Genomic DNA, 17,533 nt, shown 5'->3' with positions numbered 1-17,533 from the left:
CCTTCTTCTTTGGCACGGGTGACCTCTTGTCCATTTCGTCATCACTATCATCGCTGGACATCAGCCGGCTAGGTTCCGCTGCAAGCTCTTGTGGCGAGGAGTCTTCTTTTCGATGCTTGTTCATAAAAGAGCTGAGCTGCTCATCATCGCTATCGTCATCACTTGACTGCAGTCTGGTACGTTTCGCTGGCTTTTCTTGGGGCAAGGGGTCTCCTCGATGTTGGTTCATGAAGGAACTAAGCTTCTCATCATCACTGTATTCAAAGGTAAATATGATAACGATATTCTATGAAGCTTTGACTTACGGTTATTATCTGATGTTCCTACTTTTAAACATCTCGAAGTCGGGATGAGATTCCCCCTCCAAGTCACCAACAATTGACTCATTTGAAACTCTAATGTGGAAAGTTTTTCAAAGTGTCTAATAATTACACTAACCCAAACCAATTACGATTACATTTGTCAGAGCTATAAAATGATGAATATTCAGCTTCGATTATGTTATGGCTTCATTCAAGAAATTTCTAACATGGTACATTATGTACTGAAATGATTTCTTTAATTTTTGACGATGCTAGAAATTCCACTGACACATGAAAATAACCCCAAATAATGAATATGCTGGAAGAGTCGAAGACAGTAGAAATAAACTGACCTGTCATCACTGGAGTCACTGGGTAGTGACCTCTTTATCCTTGACCTCTGACCTCCAACAGCTTTTCCCGTCTCCTCTTCCTCTCCACTAACATCAGTCTCGGCATCATACAGATCGGCAAGACTCTTTTCATTCTCCGGTTCTTGTGTCGACTGCCGAGCCTCTCTGCGCTTCTGGCGTACCGACTGCTTCCCTTCCTTCTCCTGGCGCTTTGAGAGTGCCATCTGCTTCAGCATCTGGTAGCGGGCATTGGACTTCTTGCTGCTCTTCTCTGATTCTGCGGGTAACACGTCCACGCCTTCTTTGGGTTCAATGGAGTCTGCCATCTCTCGCAGGGTGGAAGCAGACAGATCCCCAGGCATGCGCCAGTATACCTCCTGCAACACCAAAGACATTAAATGGGTGATTTTGAGTTTGGTGTTGACCTTTTTGTGCAAGCTAGTGTTGGGCCGATTTTCACACCAGCTCAGCACCAAATTCAAAATAACACTGGTCCTGGGATGCATCTCACAAGGTGTTAAGCTTTCCATAATGTGATTGGATTTGTGTAGATAAATTTACATTAGCCTTAGAGATAATATTTCAGATATTGTTCAAAATCAAAGCAGGCTTCACTTTTTGATTAAACATTCTCAACCATGTTTATTCTTTTCAATGGCCAGAAGGGTACTGTAAACGCTGTTATTTTCTCGGGATTAATTTTTCGCGCTCGGGCGGCTTCAAACATATTCGCGGGTTTTTAAATTCGCGCTGCACACTCCATAATCACAAAGTCACTTCCTTCTTGCCATCTCAGAATGGTTTTAATTAAAATTTCAGCAACAAAATTGTATTTTCTGATCATAATTTTAGCTCTAGGGCGGCATAATTCAACATTGTTTTGATCTAATCATGAGCTTTGTGACATTTAGCGCAACTTTTCTTTGCGGGGCGGACATCGGGAAAGGCAAAACGGAGGCGCTGCTGGCCTGGTATAGACGGCCGAGCACCGGGTAAGGATCGGGGGACTACGGCTATTCGAAGTGCATGGGATCAATCAAACACGGGCGATCGACCCAACGTCTTCTCAAAAACTAAACAGATCTAAACACTCACCAATCAAACAGCAAAAGCAATTTATATTTCAACCAAAATCATAATTTAAATACCGATCTGCGACTGTTAAAAAATTATCGCATTGCTTTTAGAACAAATTCTCGCGATGCACATGATATTGGAGCTCAAGCTTGCTTGCGTAAATGCCGCCCTCTTTAGATCAAATTGTGCAATCTCTTTGCCAAAACGATGCACGCAATTGAACCGCGGTTCAAAACTTGAAAAGTTTCTTGATTTTGATTGGTAGAGAAACACAGCCATCAGTTGAAAGTCCTTTCATAAAATGCCCACCCGTCAGCACTGACAAGTTGTCTTTCTCCGACAGTTGTGGCCAATGCATCTCAGCCAACTAGATCAAGGAAATTAAAATGCTACATTAAAACGGCAACACACAGCCTGACAAGCTCAATGACACAAATCATTTCGATAAAATCAAATTTGAAGAAGTTTTGTATTCCCGGGGCCATAAACAGAAGAAATTAACTTCATCAAGCAAAATTTAGGTTTACCGGTATTGATTAATAAAGCACTTCAAATTTTTTTTTTTTTACCTCATGTGATCTTGGCTCTGAGAGACCTATTTTCTTCAAGAACTTCTGGAAAGTCTTGTTCCTCATGGCTTTACCGCTTTCTTCAGACAATGGGACGATTGGAATGGCCTGGTTATCTCCTAAGATTATACAAACACAAAAACAATAACTTTCATGACAAGGTATTTATCACATTTCCCTGTCCTAAATAGCAAGAGATCCAACTTGTCGGCGAGGGGGGATGGGAGGATGGGGGAGGTCCACAAACTGGTTCCATAAGCTCCAGCACTAGAGCATTAATCTTGCTACACATCCCTTTTGATAACTGTTCCGATTTCTTCGGTCACATAATGCATTGGAATACTGTAACTTGCCTGATGAGTGAATGTTGGATTCCCTCAAACAGTAATGTACATTTTGAAGAAACAATATCTTACCACTTTCTTCTCTGTCCTCTGCTGTCCTTCTCAATCCTTCCTGTATCCATTGGATCTGTTCAGTTAACCCTACGAGGAAGGAAAATAATATGTTTCATATTGAAAAAGCTGTCTGTAAGTAGATTGATATTCATCTAAATAAAATGTCAGTTTTCTTATCTGGATCCCCACCAGTCACTAGCTGCTACCTCAAGTGACAGAGCTCTCAAGATACCTTGGGTTGCTAACGAAGCTGGCACCATAACATTTCCAATGGTAAAATGATACTAATATTGTGGTACTTTATATCTAGCTAGTTCCATAACATTTCCACTGGTAAAATGATATTAAAATTATGGTAATAATAGGTATTTATATAACGCCATCTATTCCGATTGATTACTTGATTACCCTTATGTTGATATTTCATGAGCTAAATCCATCAACTTTCGAAGATATAATGCATATTCCCAACACGGCCACAGTTCACTGACCTTTGACCTTGGTCATGTTAACCTTGGTTAAGATTTCAATGTTGATGACGGGGCATATAGCGTAGTCTCGCTCTGCTATGCAGGCGAGACAATAAAACTAACTTACGCTACAACAATCATAAGTCTTGATTGTTGAAATTTGCTATTAAGGAAGTTTCATAAAATATTCCATTCATTTCAAGCAGATATTGAGTTATTAAAAATTTTTGGATAGAAGTACAAAAATCAAACTAGTCTATTTTTAAATACAGGAAAATACCCAGCATATAAACAAGAGTGATATCAATGACATGTTCGCATTCCTACCTTTCCTCTGAAGCTTAGTGATGATATCTTCAAGAGGCACTTCTTGTTCTTCATCATCCTCTTCTCCTTCCTCCTCCTCACTCTCCTCTTTATCATCATCACTGCTACTATCATCAGTAGTAGGTAGTAAGTCCTCATCCGGGAATTCTGTAATGAGAGGAGAGAATGAGTTACCTTCTAGGGGAGCCAAAGGATATTTTGATATGGGGGGGGGGGTAGAGATGGCATGAATCTGACTTCTTTTCCCAATTGAATTATAGGGTTCATAGATTTTTATACTTTTCTTCCTCCTTTCTCTTTCTCTCACTCTATTAGAATCACACACCAAAAAAAACACCAGGAATGTATCACGGTGGAGATAGATGGTACAACACTTGCCCCCCTGTTCTGTGAAAATGGCTCAATTTTCTGGTGCTAAACACCACAATAGTATCAATGCAAGTGGAAAATTGTGAGAATGTAAGATACAAAGCATGCACACAAACCAGGAAGATGGAGTGTGGTAATTGCCCAAATTATAAAAGAGGTCATGTTTCACCTTGCAAACCTTCAGCATACACATCTTCAGGAACATCCTGCAAAACAAAGTTGGAATTTGTAAATTAATCATGAAAACCAGTCGGAATTCCAATACATCATACAGGGATACCAGTTTATTCGATTCTTTTAATTAAAAGACTTTAAAGAATGGATACGGGAAGAGAATGAGAATCAAGCAAGTCCTAAAACGATTACAGAGTTTTCGATATATGATCAAGAATTTGAAGAAGTAACAAATTTTGAACAATATATGATTTGCCATCAATTAATGCATGTTCATGGTTGATTTAATAAGTGTGATTCATGGGTTGTAATCAGTTATAATTAATTCATCATTCATCACAAATTAATGGAACACCCATGGACATGGTGCGCCTGCATCTATTTCATTTAATAATCCAAAGCTGTTTATTCCTATCTTATGGGCCTAGCCGCTCTTTCACACAGTACCAAAATCGTTATTTTAACGATGATTCCAGTGAAAAATAATTCTAATACAAATTTTTAGCATGTGTGAAGCCAAACTAGAATCACGGACGCTAATCAGAATCACGAATACAAATTCTACTCTGGAGGTGAATTACAGTTAAGTTTCACTCAAATTACGGTACAAATTTTAGGTCTGAAAGGGTCTTTATTGCAATGCAGGGGTTTGATTGACAAGTAACCAAGTGCCCGCGACTGCCTTCACTCAAGAATTTGAATTCAAATCAGTTTGAGTGAATGGTACAAAGACGAAATGTAATCATTACAATAATGATTCAAAATTTTCATGTGAAAAGGCCCTTAAAAAATCATTGATGCTGCTGTTCAAGTGAGACAAAAATTGTAGCTGTCAATGATATGTTGAAAAGCCTTTATAGCAGTACCCTTTTCTTACAATACCATTGATATTTCATAGTGCATGTGTGCACTACTGTGACAAACCCAACACCAAGAATAATGAAGTCAATATAATGGTGTACATGAACATTTATCAACCATTGTAATGTAAATGTAACAGGTTCATGTGAATGGCTTATTGAGCTATTTCAATCAATGAATGCTTCTTTCTAGTGGACCTAGTAACAGGGTATTCCATTCACCTGTGATTAATGAATAGGATATAATACAATCTTTCTGACTGTCAAGAATCTGAATATGCATGCATGACTTTAGAATAGGGTCTGACAGGGCAAGGGTCATATCCCATTCAAATAACTTATCAATATTCATACTGATGGCAAGCCTGACATAACGTGGTCAACTTTTACTCACCATGAAAAAACCAGCTTTTCTCTGGACAGGTATGTAAGGGAGGTTCGCCTAGGCCTCGGTTGGAGGCAGCCGAGCGCACAAGGCCAGGATACAGTGACACATGTAACCAACATCATGACATCATCATACAGCCATGTACAACACAAGACTATACAACATGCCTAACCTCTAATCTTTTCACTGTATCCTGGTCTTGTTATTATCTATTTATGCTGGCCTTTTTTCGCCAGCATAAATTGGTAATGCTAGTGGGGCTGCGTTTTCGACCCCTAAATCATATTATGCTAATTATTTTGGGGATAAAATAAAAAGCTATGATAAATTGCTTTTATCATAGCTTGCAATTGCAACATTTTATATGACATTGGAAGCATGTGGTACTTAAAATATCATATAAAATGTTGCAATTAATGACATTTCAAATGATCTAAGGACCTTTTTTATTATTCATTATCAAACTGTGCAATCTGGCGTATACATATTAACGTCACCAGTCGAATTAAAGAAAAAAAATTATTTGAATAAAATATATTTGTCTTCCACACCTCGTCATCGTCATCTCCATGTCTGCGTCTTCTGCGCCTCCTCTTGGTACCTCCACCGTCGGCCTTTCTTGCACGCTTCTTGTAAAGCTGTGAGCGATCCTGGACCAGGCCCAATTCCAGGATCTTCTTGGTGACCGCTTGCTTAGACCTAGGCTCGCTCATGCTCTGTATAATGTTACCAACTATGTCTGCAGAAGGAAAGACAATCAAACTTGATTAAAAAAGTGAAATGCATCAGGTGGATTAATCAGAGTTCAGTAGCTTTCAATTGAAAATTTGTTATCATCAAAAGTTTTATGAAACAGGCCCCCAGAGTTGACGTGCTAGGAGCTTTCAAAGTCTCCCAATAAAACATCCCGATAAGACATGTGATAAACACTTCTCTGATACCACAGAATTTGGATACTCTGTTTTTAAATAACAGTGAAATCATAAAAACTGAACTCTGAATATAATCTGTTGGTTGGAAATAATCTATAACTCTCATTGTGGGAGTTACAGTATATAATAAAAAAAAGTCCAAACTCTGGGGGGGGGGGGGTGGAGGACCCTGTCTTGATCCGATCAATCGCAAATATGGACGACCATTAACGCCAACATCTATTATGCACGCTTGTTCAAAATATTTTCTAGCTATGATTTATATTCATGCATTGATTGTTTTCTTGAAAATTCACTGCACTTCTCTTTGCATACAAAGGACATTGTGCAAGTTTCCTGTAGAAAAAAATTATGACACAGATGGATTTCCATAGAGTTACGATTGATTGGATCAATCGTGACTCTATGTAAGACGGGGCCCAGAACTCAATTTAAAAGGTGGAGCTCAGTCAATCCAACATGTAAAACCCATCGATGACAAATATAGAAGTGTACATTGCCAGAGTGTAATCAAAACAATGCTGGGATGTATGACAACTTAATCAATCAACCTAATCAAGTGCATATTGCTGTTGCTATAACAAATAGAATTCTACTCCTTATTGCAAAAATCAGGGCCCCTACAAAGAGTTACGAGTGATCCGATCAATCTCAATTATATGGAAATCCAACAATGTCATAATTTTTTCTTTCAACATTTGTTGATGTCCTTTGAAAACAAAAAGAAGCATACTGAATTGTCAAGAAAATGTATGGACATACATTTCTAGTAATTATATTGAACAAACATGTATTTTAGATGTTGACGTTGCTGGCTTTTCATAGTTGCGATCAATCGCAACTCTCTGTATGATGGGACCCAGGTGGGTGTTTCATAACGCTGTTCGTATAAAGTTAAGAGCGACTTTAAGAGCGACTGGTGAACCTTTCTTACACGCGTAACCATCGCCAATGAATATACCATTTACCACATTAAATGATCACCAGTTGTTCTTAAAGTCACTCTTAACTTACAAACAGCTTTATGAAACGGCCCCCAGGACAGCAATCAAGTGAAAATTTGCAATTAATTACAAGACTTGTGATTGATTCAGGGACCCAGTTGATTTGCAATTGATTGCTAGTTCCTTGTATCTCTACATTGGTGAAACAGTCCCCCTGGACACTTACCATTAGAATCTTTGTATTGATCAAAGAATGTCCTCAACTCCAACTCGAGCTCCTCACGCCATGCGCTCTTTAATCTAAAATAAAAACAAAAAAAATTATATTTCATCTTTTAATAATTTCATTTTTAAACAGAATAAATAGTAAGACCTATTGAATATTTACAATGATACATAGCTGCTATATGTGTTGGTGAGAAGTTATGTGTATATACATGTAGACATAGCTTAAAAATCTATGTAGCATTTCTTTACTACAGAACATTATATCAAATCTCCCCATTGGTAACACCATTTAGAGAGCAATTGTAAAGTATCCAGAATTCCAGGATATCTGAAAAAAACTTTAGACTTGCAACTGTTGTAACTTTGCCATTATGGCAAACACCATGGTGGAATATTTCATGCTGTAGAATTTGTGCACATTTGAATGGTACATCAATTACATAAAAATAAAATCTTTGCATATAAATGCAGTATCTTAAATGACCTTCTTCACTAGTATACAACATTCTTCTATTAATATGTCAACTCTCGCACAGTTATATTTCAATCAATCGCTAAATGAACTGACCAATCAAGATCAATGTTACATGCGCGTTTGGCGCAAAATGCTGACTAGGAACCAATCAGAAGTGTTCTTTCATATTTGCTATTCATCGCAAACCTTTGTGTTACAGAGCCCTGGCCAGCTTTCATGGAGTAGCCCACAATGTTCAAAAAGTTATCTCAAAACAATATTAACAATTGATGGAGTGAAATTAGACAATTAAATAGATAATCATTAAACAAAAATATTTTTTTTTTGCAACTCAAAAGGAATCAAACTGAATTTGGGTGACTTCAGTCTTACAAATAGCGCCCCTACGAATAGCCTTTTTCGACATAGATGAAGCCATATAAATTCCTTCAAGTATTTCAGAAAAGTCTTGTTTGTACCGTTGGTCTTATCATGAAAACATCACTTACACTTTGGGCTTCCTCAGAACCTTGGCACTCTCTATCAATTCTTGTCTAATAAGCTGTGCTATGATCTAAAGAGAAAGAAAAAAAAAAGAAATATTGCAAGCAGACCTTTGAAACTGGACTGATTCTTTCCAAATAAAAATAATTGGAATCAATAAGGAACACTGTCTTTCTTCATTCCACTTCTCTAAGGCAATTTAAAAAGAGAGGATGACAAAATGTAGCTATAACTTTTGAAATTGGACTGTTTTTTTTTTACCAAATGAACAATTCTTAAAAAAGTGTACATCTAACGCCGCAAAAGTGGGACATTCATTAAATGAAGTTAATACGATAATTTGCAATGCTCTAAAATCAACATGGCTTTGGCAGTTTAAGATTAAGCCGAAAACTTAACCCTATAAATCATTTTATCAATGATTATCTGTTACTTGTAATTTTGTTTGCTCCCCCCTTCACTTGTGTGCCTTGAGCAACTCTAAAGAGATGGATATGGCACCTAACAAAATGCATATATTATTATCAGAAAGAACAAATAGGGTCAGTATAATGACAGGTATGCTATGGTAACTGTCAGAGTAAGATTCATTTCTTAGTGCTGTCAATGTTCATGAAACAGTTATCTGGGCCTGTTGCACAAAATTTACCATCATGGTAACTGTGCCACCCAATGGTATCTTTCATAGAATCCTTGATTCTGATTGGCTGATGAGTACTGTTACCATGGTAATTACCATTGGACGGCAAAGTTGCCATAATAGTAACTTTAATGCAACAGGTCCAGGGGCCCATTTCACAAAGGACGTGCAACTGTTGTAACTTTGCCATAATGGCAACTACCATGGTAACAGGGCTCAGCAGACAATCAGAATCAAGGTTTGCATGGTGGTTGCCACAATGGCAAAGTTACAACAGTTGCAAGTCCTTTATGAAACGGGTCCCTGGTATAATAATTCAGTAATTTTTCAAACTTTCCAGTCATCACTTACCTGTCTTCTACTTCTGGTATCATTAATCAGATTTTCCATGATCAGATCAACCACATCTCGTTCTAAATCATAAAAAGAAGGAAATCACTCAAACGTTTTTTTATGACAAAGTGACTTTCACACACCACCATCCAGCCTTGGAACTGGCAGTAAGCCTCCAAGCAAGGTTCTCTGCAATAAGCTAAAATAAGGTTATGGTCTTTAAAAAAAATAAAATTATGAAAATCATCTTATCTGAAAGGATGTTTCTTATACATGTGGTAACATTGGTAAAGTGAAGAGTTCTTTAATACCATATTTTTCAGACTGCAGATAATGTCGACAAAGCAGGAACAGTACGCACATCTCATGATTGAGTGAACTTAAAACTTCACATTTTCTCCTCACTCTTTGCCAGCTTCCTCTAAATTAGATACATTAATCTAAGTGGGTTGATACTTCATCTCCACAAAACTGACGATGCTGCTATATCTGTGTAATGCAGGCGAGACTGCAAGAGACATTTAAATTTTTTCTATCAGACTAACCTGTTGTCGAGGAAATAGGATAAGGCAATGTGACATGATAACTTACATAAAACTTCAGAGTACACAACCTAAGCATATTCATCTACCGTATATATCTCTAACAATTTTCAATTTCGGTCGATTTCTTACCTCCTCCATCTACATCTCGATACTGCTCATAAAGACCTGCCAGCTCGGCCTCCTCTTCTTCATTCCAAAAATTTGATTTGCCCTTCCTACATTCAGAGAAATTAGAGAGAAATGGGGCAATACACTTGTGAATTGTGTTATGGACACAATAAGGCTATAATTTTGGGCAAAAAATCAGAGAGAAAATATGCTGTGATGTAAAGTGAAATATATTATAGTACTTGTATATAAATATATATTATACTGTGAAATATATCAATATATTGATGGAACGTTATAAACAATTACTTCAACACTATCACCAACTTCTCTTGGTTCCATGAACATCACAACCACCATTGCCACTGCAACAACCAATACTTCCACCATTACTTCAAACAAATAACATCCTTGAATAACATCTCCGCTATCATCATCACCATCATCATCATCCTCATCATCACCAACACCACCACCATCATCATCACCATCGTCGTCATCCCCATCATCATCATCACCATCATCATCATCCTCCTCATCATCATCACCATCACCTTCACCATCATCATCCTCATCACCACCATCATCATCATCCTCATCATCATCACCATCATCATCATCCTCATCATCACCAACACCACCATCATCATCACCATCATCGTCATCCCCATCATCATCATCATCCTCATCATCACCATCATCATCCTCCTCATCATCACCATCACCGTCACCATCATCATCCTCATCACCATCACCATCATCATCATCATACTCATCACCTCACCACGATCATCCTCCTTATCATCATCATCACCATCATCATCATCCTCATCACCATCATCATCACCATCATCATCATCATCATCACCATCATCATCATCATCATCATCATCATCATCACCATCATCATCACCATCACCACCATCATCATCACCATCATCATCATCATCATCACCATCATCATCATCATCATCACCATCACCATCACCACCATCATCATCACCATCATCACCATCATCATCACCATCATCATCATCATCATCCCCATCATCATCACCATCATCCCCATCATCATCACCATCACCACCATCATCATCACTGATCTTGATACCTCCTCCGCCATAACAAACCCACCATTACCAAATCCATCTATCATCCAAATAGTTACAACTACCACCACTACCATCAACAACGCAGCCACTACCACCACCACTAAAATCAATACCTCCTTTCCTCCCTAAAACTATCAACGCAACCACTACCACATCACCACCTTCTCCGTTATGCAGTTTAATACCATCAAAACCACTACCACCACACTTACCATGAACCATGAACACCATCCCACCTTCTGCTTTACTTCCAAACTTTCAAAATAACTACCACCAATATTAACTCCAACATCACTACATCTATAACCCTCTTCTAGCTACAACTCTTACAATCATTGCCTCTGCTACCAACACTGCCAGGTCTACAACAGTTAGCCAACTTACTTTGGTTGTTCTGCTCCGTAGCCTTCCTGGATCTCATAGATACTCCTTGCATCCTTCCAAAAGAGCAGTTCGACCACCAGCTTGGGTTTGGTGGGCAACGCCTTGAAGAAACGACCCACAACAAACTGAGCAAACTTTGTCATTTCCTGAAAAAAAATATATAATGTTTTTTATAAAGCTACATTTTATAAATGGTGTGGTTTATATATTTTTTTAAAGGTGTAATATGAACATATATCCTTCAAAATGTTACAACTCTAATGCAAGGGTCCCTTTTTTCATCAAAAGTGGTGCAGGGAAACCCATTTTGCAATAGGTTTATTTAAGAAATCAATTTATCCATATTTTACTTTAATTTATTTATTTCTTTTCCATTTGTGGACAGGATGGCCCTTTTCAGCCACAGGTAGGGACAGTGATTTTCCGTTTCAGAAAATCTCAAATTCCATTTCAGCAGGTCAGAAAACGGAAATTCCATTTCCCCATAGACTTTGTGTACATAAAAAATATTAAAATTTGAGTCTGCCACTGTACCAGCAATGCAATAGAATCCTTTCTTATCGGATCTATGCGGGTACACAAAATATTTTGACAAACACATTTAACATAAATACATCCTCACCTTTTGAATTATTAGCATTAGTTTACAGTTAAATTAAATTTTATTGATAATTAGGGGGGTTTTTGGACATCGTTTTCAGCAGTCAATGAGTTTCGCCTATCCGCCATTTTGGATTTCAAGACCCAGATATCATGCTGTAACATCATCGAACGTAGAGGGCAGCAACACACGACCATGTTGAAATGAAACGTGTGCATATGTGAATATTTTCAATAAGCCCAATACAACCCCGCCCGGGCTGTGCTGGGTACATACAGGCGCGGCGGCGAGAGGTTTGATCGAGAGTGATGAAGTCACGTGCAAGACATGATGTGTGAATTGTCATGATTTTATCGAAGTGAGATTGTGTTTTATGGGGTTTTGTGGCAATTTAATATTCATATTTTGTTGAGATTTTGAGTAATTTCTGTTGCTGTTCTGTGTATTTTGAGGAAAAATATGTTTTCTGTGATTTTGCGTTTGAAAAATGCTTCTTTCCGTTTCAAAAGGCCCTTTCCGTGAATTCCGTCCGTTTTCCACGATCGCAGAAAATCACTGTTCCTACACAGGCTGTCCTTCCAAGGGGGTCTAGTCTTAAGGTGGGAGGTTCTGTTAAATCAATATGGATACCGTACTTACCTTGAACTGGTCAGTCTTTGCCAGAGGGTCCTGCAGGATCTTATGGAAGATCCTGAAAAGAGAGATCTGAAAGAGAAGCTCCGTCTTGTCCACCTCAAGGGATACTCTGTGGAGGAGCTTGACGATGCAGTGATTGGTGAACTCTTGGTTGCCGCGGAAACTCATCAACAGCTTGATGTAATTTCTCAGTACATCTGGGTGTGTGAACCTATCAATGGGGTATCAGGTGAAAAAGTTTGATGTTATAGGGAATTGGACAATGGAATAAATTTGATGATTATAATTGATGGTTAGGGGAAGGCGGGGTAAGTTGTGACAGTTTTTGCTTTTTGCCTGTTAGAATTGATATGATTAATAATCTTGTCGAAATAAGTACCTTGCCTTGAAATTTAATTCTTCTGAAATATTTTCCACCTATATATAACTTTCTATCCCACACTGAAAGTCATCGTGACCTTTGAAAAAACGATGTCAAATGGCTCAACTTGCCCCATATATGGGGTAAGTTTGAGCCACCTTCTGGGTAAGTTGAGCCACAAAAACTATGTACAAAATGTATGAGGGGAGAACCAGCATGTCAATTTTTTGTTTAAAGTCTTTTCACTTGCTAATTCTCTATAAATACTAACATCCTTTCAAAGGAAAAGAGCAGTCATGTAAATTTGCTCCTTTCAGCCAGCATTTCAATCGATTTTTATGGTTTGTTTGTTTTTTAAGATACATTACCATAGGAATTACCATGGCTCAACTTGCCCCATGCTGTTTGGCTCAACTTACCCCAGTCCGAACTTAGTGCGATAATTTTGTATCCACACATCTATTATGCATCCATCATATAAAAGACTATGACAAGAATGAAGATCCATACCTGGACTAATAATGTTGTTATCATGTCTTTATTATATTTAAAGACATGTGTGTTTATAAAGCACTTATCTATTTCACACTCTTTTACTTTTTTGGCTGAAATTCATATTTTCCCCTCTAAAAAACTACTTTTTGTTTCAAAGTTGAAAACAATATGGTGGGGTTAGGGGTTATGCTATGGGTCATCAATACATGACACCACCACAATGTCTGACTCATTCATTATTGGCCTGGGGCTGGTGGCTCAACTTGCCCCTATGCTCAACTTACCCCGCCTTCCCCTAATGATTATGGTAATGGTAAGGTAATGGTAACGGTTTATTGAAAATTTGCAGCCAAAGGCTGAATTGCAGAATTTTTTACAAAACAAGTACAAAAACATATGATATTCAATTGCACTGTGACACAATGCTTAAGACATTAAAAAATTAAAAACAAACTTTCCCATTAAAATTGATGGATACAGGATTTTTTTATCATGCAGTATCAATATCAAACAGTTGGCTTTATCATATATAAAATAAGAATATTCACAACAAATACACACATCAAATATATCAAGCAAAACTACAAATCGTGAGAGTATGTTTAGAGAAGTGAAAGTGGAAAGGGGGAAGGCAGAGATAGAACAGAAACGCGAGAAAGGAAAGGAAAGAGAGAAGGGAGGAGGAAGGAGAGGGAGAGAGGGAAAATGGGGGAACGAGAAGGGGAGAGGTGGAGCAGGCTGTCAGAAGAAAACAGGTGCAAACATTATGAAAGAGGTAAAAACATGAAGTTGTAAGTGTGCAAAACTTTACACGAGAATAAAAAACAACTCATATACCGATATACCGGTAATGCTGCAGTCATAGCAACAAAAAGGACTCGCAACCAATCAAATCTATTATGATATTTAGGGACAGTGATTTTCCGTTTCTAAAAATTGCCTTTTCCGTTTCAGAAAATCTCAAATTCCGTTTCAGCATGTCTGAAAACGGAAATTCCGTTTCCCCATAGACTTTGTGTACAAGAAAAATTGACAATTCCGTTTACATAGAAAACAAATACGCAACGAGTAGCAATGTCAAAATGCTAGCGCTGCTCAAAATTTGCATCTACCAATGTACTAACATCGCTTTAAAATCCATTTTAATCGAAGAGATTCGAGCTCAAAAACTATTTAGAGAAACATAATCAACATGAATACATTCTCACCTTTCATATTATTAGCATTATTTTATTGTTAAATGGGATTTTATCGCTGATTTGGGGACTTTTCGGACATCGTTCTGAGCAGTCGACGACTTCTGAATATCCGCCATTTTGGATTTCACGAATCACCGTGATCATTACATTACGACCGAACACAGAGGGCAGCAACACACGGCCGTATTCTGCCTTATATGCGGACGTGAGTGTAAACTAATTTGGATACAATCGAGTGATGGAGAGGCTCGAGTGTAGTTACGATGTGTTGATTGTCATGATTGTTGTTGCAAAGTGAGATCGTGTTTTTTCAGTTGATATTCGTATTTTGTTGAGGATTTGGGATTAAAGAAAAAACCGGCAGGATTAATTCCTTGAATGCATGAGCGCTGAGAGGCAGCTCGAGCTAAAGCCGGGGTAATAATAATAATTAAAAAAACGCGCCTCGGAATAGAATATTTCTAGATAGATGGCGCTATATAAATGCCTATTATTATTATTATTATTATTAATTTCTGTTGCTATTTTGTGCTTTTTGAGAAAAAACATGTTTTCCGTGATTTTCCGTTTGAAAAGCTACTTTCCGTTTCAAACAGCCGATTCCGTGATTTCCGTCCGTTTTCTGCGATCGCGGAAAATCACTGTCCCTAGATATTACATTAGTTGGTATGGAGTTGCATTCTTTGGTGTGGCTACGACATGAATTTTATTGATTAGGCAACTAAAGGTCATTAATTCCTTTAAGCAAATCAGTGGAAATTGATTGATCAGGTAATAAGGACTAATAACCTCTGAAGGGGCACTGACATATACACTAATTTCCAAACCAAGGTCAAGTGATTACAAAGCTAGTGCGAACAATTTTTCATGATATTGTTGATATATTCATAATCAGTATAAAACTCTCATTACAGTCAAGATTTCAATAGCCATTTACAATACATCAACATTGCAGTCAATCATGAATGTTCAAAAGTAAATATCTCGATAGTTGCAAGTCATCATACTAAAGTGTTTTTTTTTCTAATCAACTTGATGCTTTGTTTTGTATGACCGAGAATCGCAAAATCGTTTGGTGTACTATTATCTTACTTGTTGACATAAAGTTTGAAGTTGAATTCCTCCTCCCCTCTAGATGAATGTTCTTCCATCGCCATCTCATCTTCTTCATCTAGATTAAACACAATAAATACAAATCAGTATAGAAAGATACTAAAGTTAAGTTCTGCACATTTCATCCAAGAAACTACCTTAATTAAAAGTAGTAAAATATATATTTCAAACTTTCTTTGAGCTAGAGCCTCTATAAACAGTCTGATTACACTATTATCTAAGATAATGGTGATAACGGCTGTGAAGCGATACATCACTTTCTCTTAAAAAGCTGATAGTTAACGATGGCCACAGTTTTGATAATAATTTCTGAAAAATTGGTGTCTGACCTTAACTTGAAATGGGATTGATGCAGTGTGTCTTCTCAGAGAAAAATTAACTAATTAGAAAATAATAATTACATAAACAATTGAATACATAAATGAAGTCATAAATAACATAACCATAAGATCAAGGGAGCATTGGATAAAACGTTTTGTAGGTGATTTTCATTTGACTAATTTTATCTGAGCCAATCAGATGCAAGGATTTCCATTAGCTTCCAACATCTATCAGTGAAAGTCACTCCAAAACTTCACATGACATGCTTCCCTGACACAAATATGAACAATGTAAAAGAGCCAAACTCTCGTACCTTCTTCTTCAATTTCTTGTTCTTCCACGTCTGGTTCCGGTTCTGCTTGGGTTTGCACTGAAATAGAATTCAAAGAGGTGGTATTTAAACGTAAATGCCAATCGTGGTTACAATCTAAAAATGAATATGGGACAGAATCCAACTAAATAATCACCCAACTATATGTACGTATGTAATGATATAAAATATAAGGTGGTATCCAATTAAACATAATTGCAAGTTGTGGTAGAATTTAAAAATGACTTAGAACAGAATCTAATAAAATGACCAATGACAAATTTGTATTAATGAAAATATGCACCTTATGATTTTGGCAAAAATGTGTAATTGCTGACAAATGGACAAAACAAGCATGGCTTTACAGCCTGGTGTCAAGTCTTTTTTCCAAACAATAACAACACTCTGTCCCACGTGTGCTTATCTGTGTTGGTAATCTCCATTGCAATCCTTTTAAAGCTTAGATTTAATGATTACTTAGACTTAGGTAAATGAACCAGGGGACCTGTTTCACAAAGCTGTTTGTAAGTTATGAATGACTTTACAGACGACTGGTGAACCTTTCTTGTGCTATATGATATATCCTATTTAGCTGACTTATGTATAAGATCATGTTCCAGTCGTTCGTAAAGTTGTGCGTAACTTACGAACGGCTTAATGAAACGCCACCCTGATCTACATCCAAGATGATATGGTAATGTTGTATCACCTTGATTTCAAAAACCTTCAAATGAAATGGCTGTTTGCTGTAATTACAGGTATTTAGTATTAGAAATAGTATGGAAATTAATTGGATAGTTCCTACAAAAAAGAGAGAGAATATCAAGGTCAAAGTAAAATGACTAAAAGTAAGATCTACCATTCAGGTTGGTGAAGTGTATCTCTCTGAGTGCCATGAACTCATCTTCAGGTTCTATGTCCGCTGCTCCAAACACATCACCATCAGGCCACACCTCCCTAAGAACAAAGTCCAATAAAAGCAGATAAATATTTAAAAAAAAAACATGTTAAAGGGGAAGTTCACCC

The 17,533-nt window shown here is 37.4% G+C and overlaps 1 protein-coding gene across 1 annotated transcript in view; it reads right to left on the bottom strand.

Moving 5' to 3' along the window:
• Positions 1 to 17,533, bottom strand: part of LOC121411779 (protein timeless homolog) — a 36,989-nt gene that overhangs the window by 1,734 nt on the left and 17,722 nt on the right. The window contains 16 exon segments of the mRNA XM_041604628.1: positions 1 to 254; positions 656 to 1,032; positions 2,302 to 2,420; positions 2,718 to 2,786; positions 3,497 to 3,643; positions 4,035 to 4,071; positions 5,839 to 6,026; positions 7,390 to 7,463; positions 8,355 to 8,419; positions 9,341 to 9,402; positions 9,997 to 10,082; positions 11,472 to 11,617; positions 12,712 to 12,919; positions 15,856 to 15,934; positions 16,511 to 16,567; positions 17,367 to 17,464. Of these exon segments, the coding sequence (XP_041460562.1) occupies positions 1 to 254; positions 656 to 1,032; positions 2,302 to 2,420; positions 2,718 to 2,786; positions 3,497 to 3,643; positions 4,035 to 4,071; positions 5,839 to 6,026; positions 7,390 to 7,463; positions 8,355 to 8,419; positions 9,341 to 9,402; positions 9,997 to 10,082; positions 11,472 to 11,617; positions 12,712 to 12,919; positions 15,856 to 15,934; positions 16,511 to 16,567; positions 17,367 to 17,464 (2,066 nt within the window).

The sequence above is a fragment of the Lytechinus variegatus genome, chromosome 3, assembly GCF_018143015.1.
Source record: "Lytechinus variegatus isolate NC3 chromosome 3, Lvar_3.0, whole genome shotgun sequence".
NCBI classification, from domain to species: domain Eukaryota; kingdom Metazoa; phylum Echinodermata; class Echinoidea; order Temnopleuroida; family Toxopneustidae; genus Lytechinus; species Lytechinus variegatus.
The sequence above is the reverse complement of the archived record's forward strand: the minus strand, read 5'-3'. Positions and strand labels throughout refer to the sequence as shown.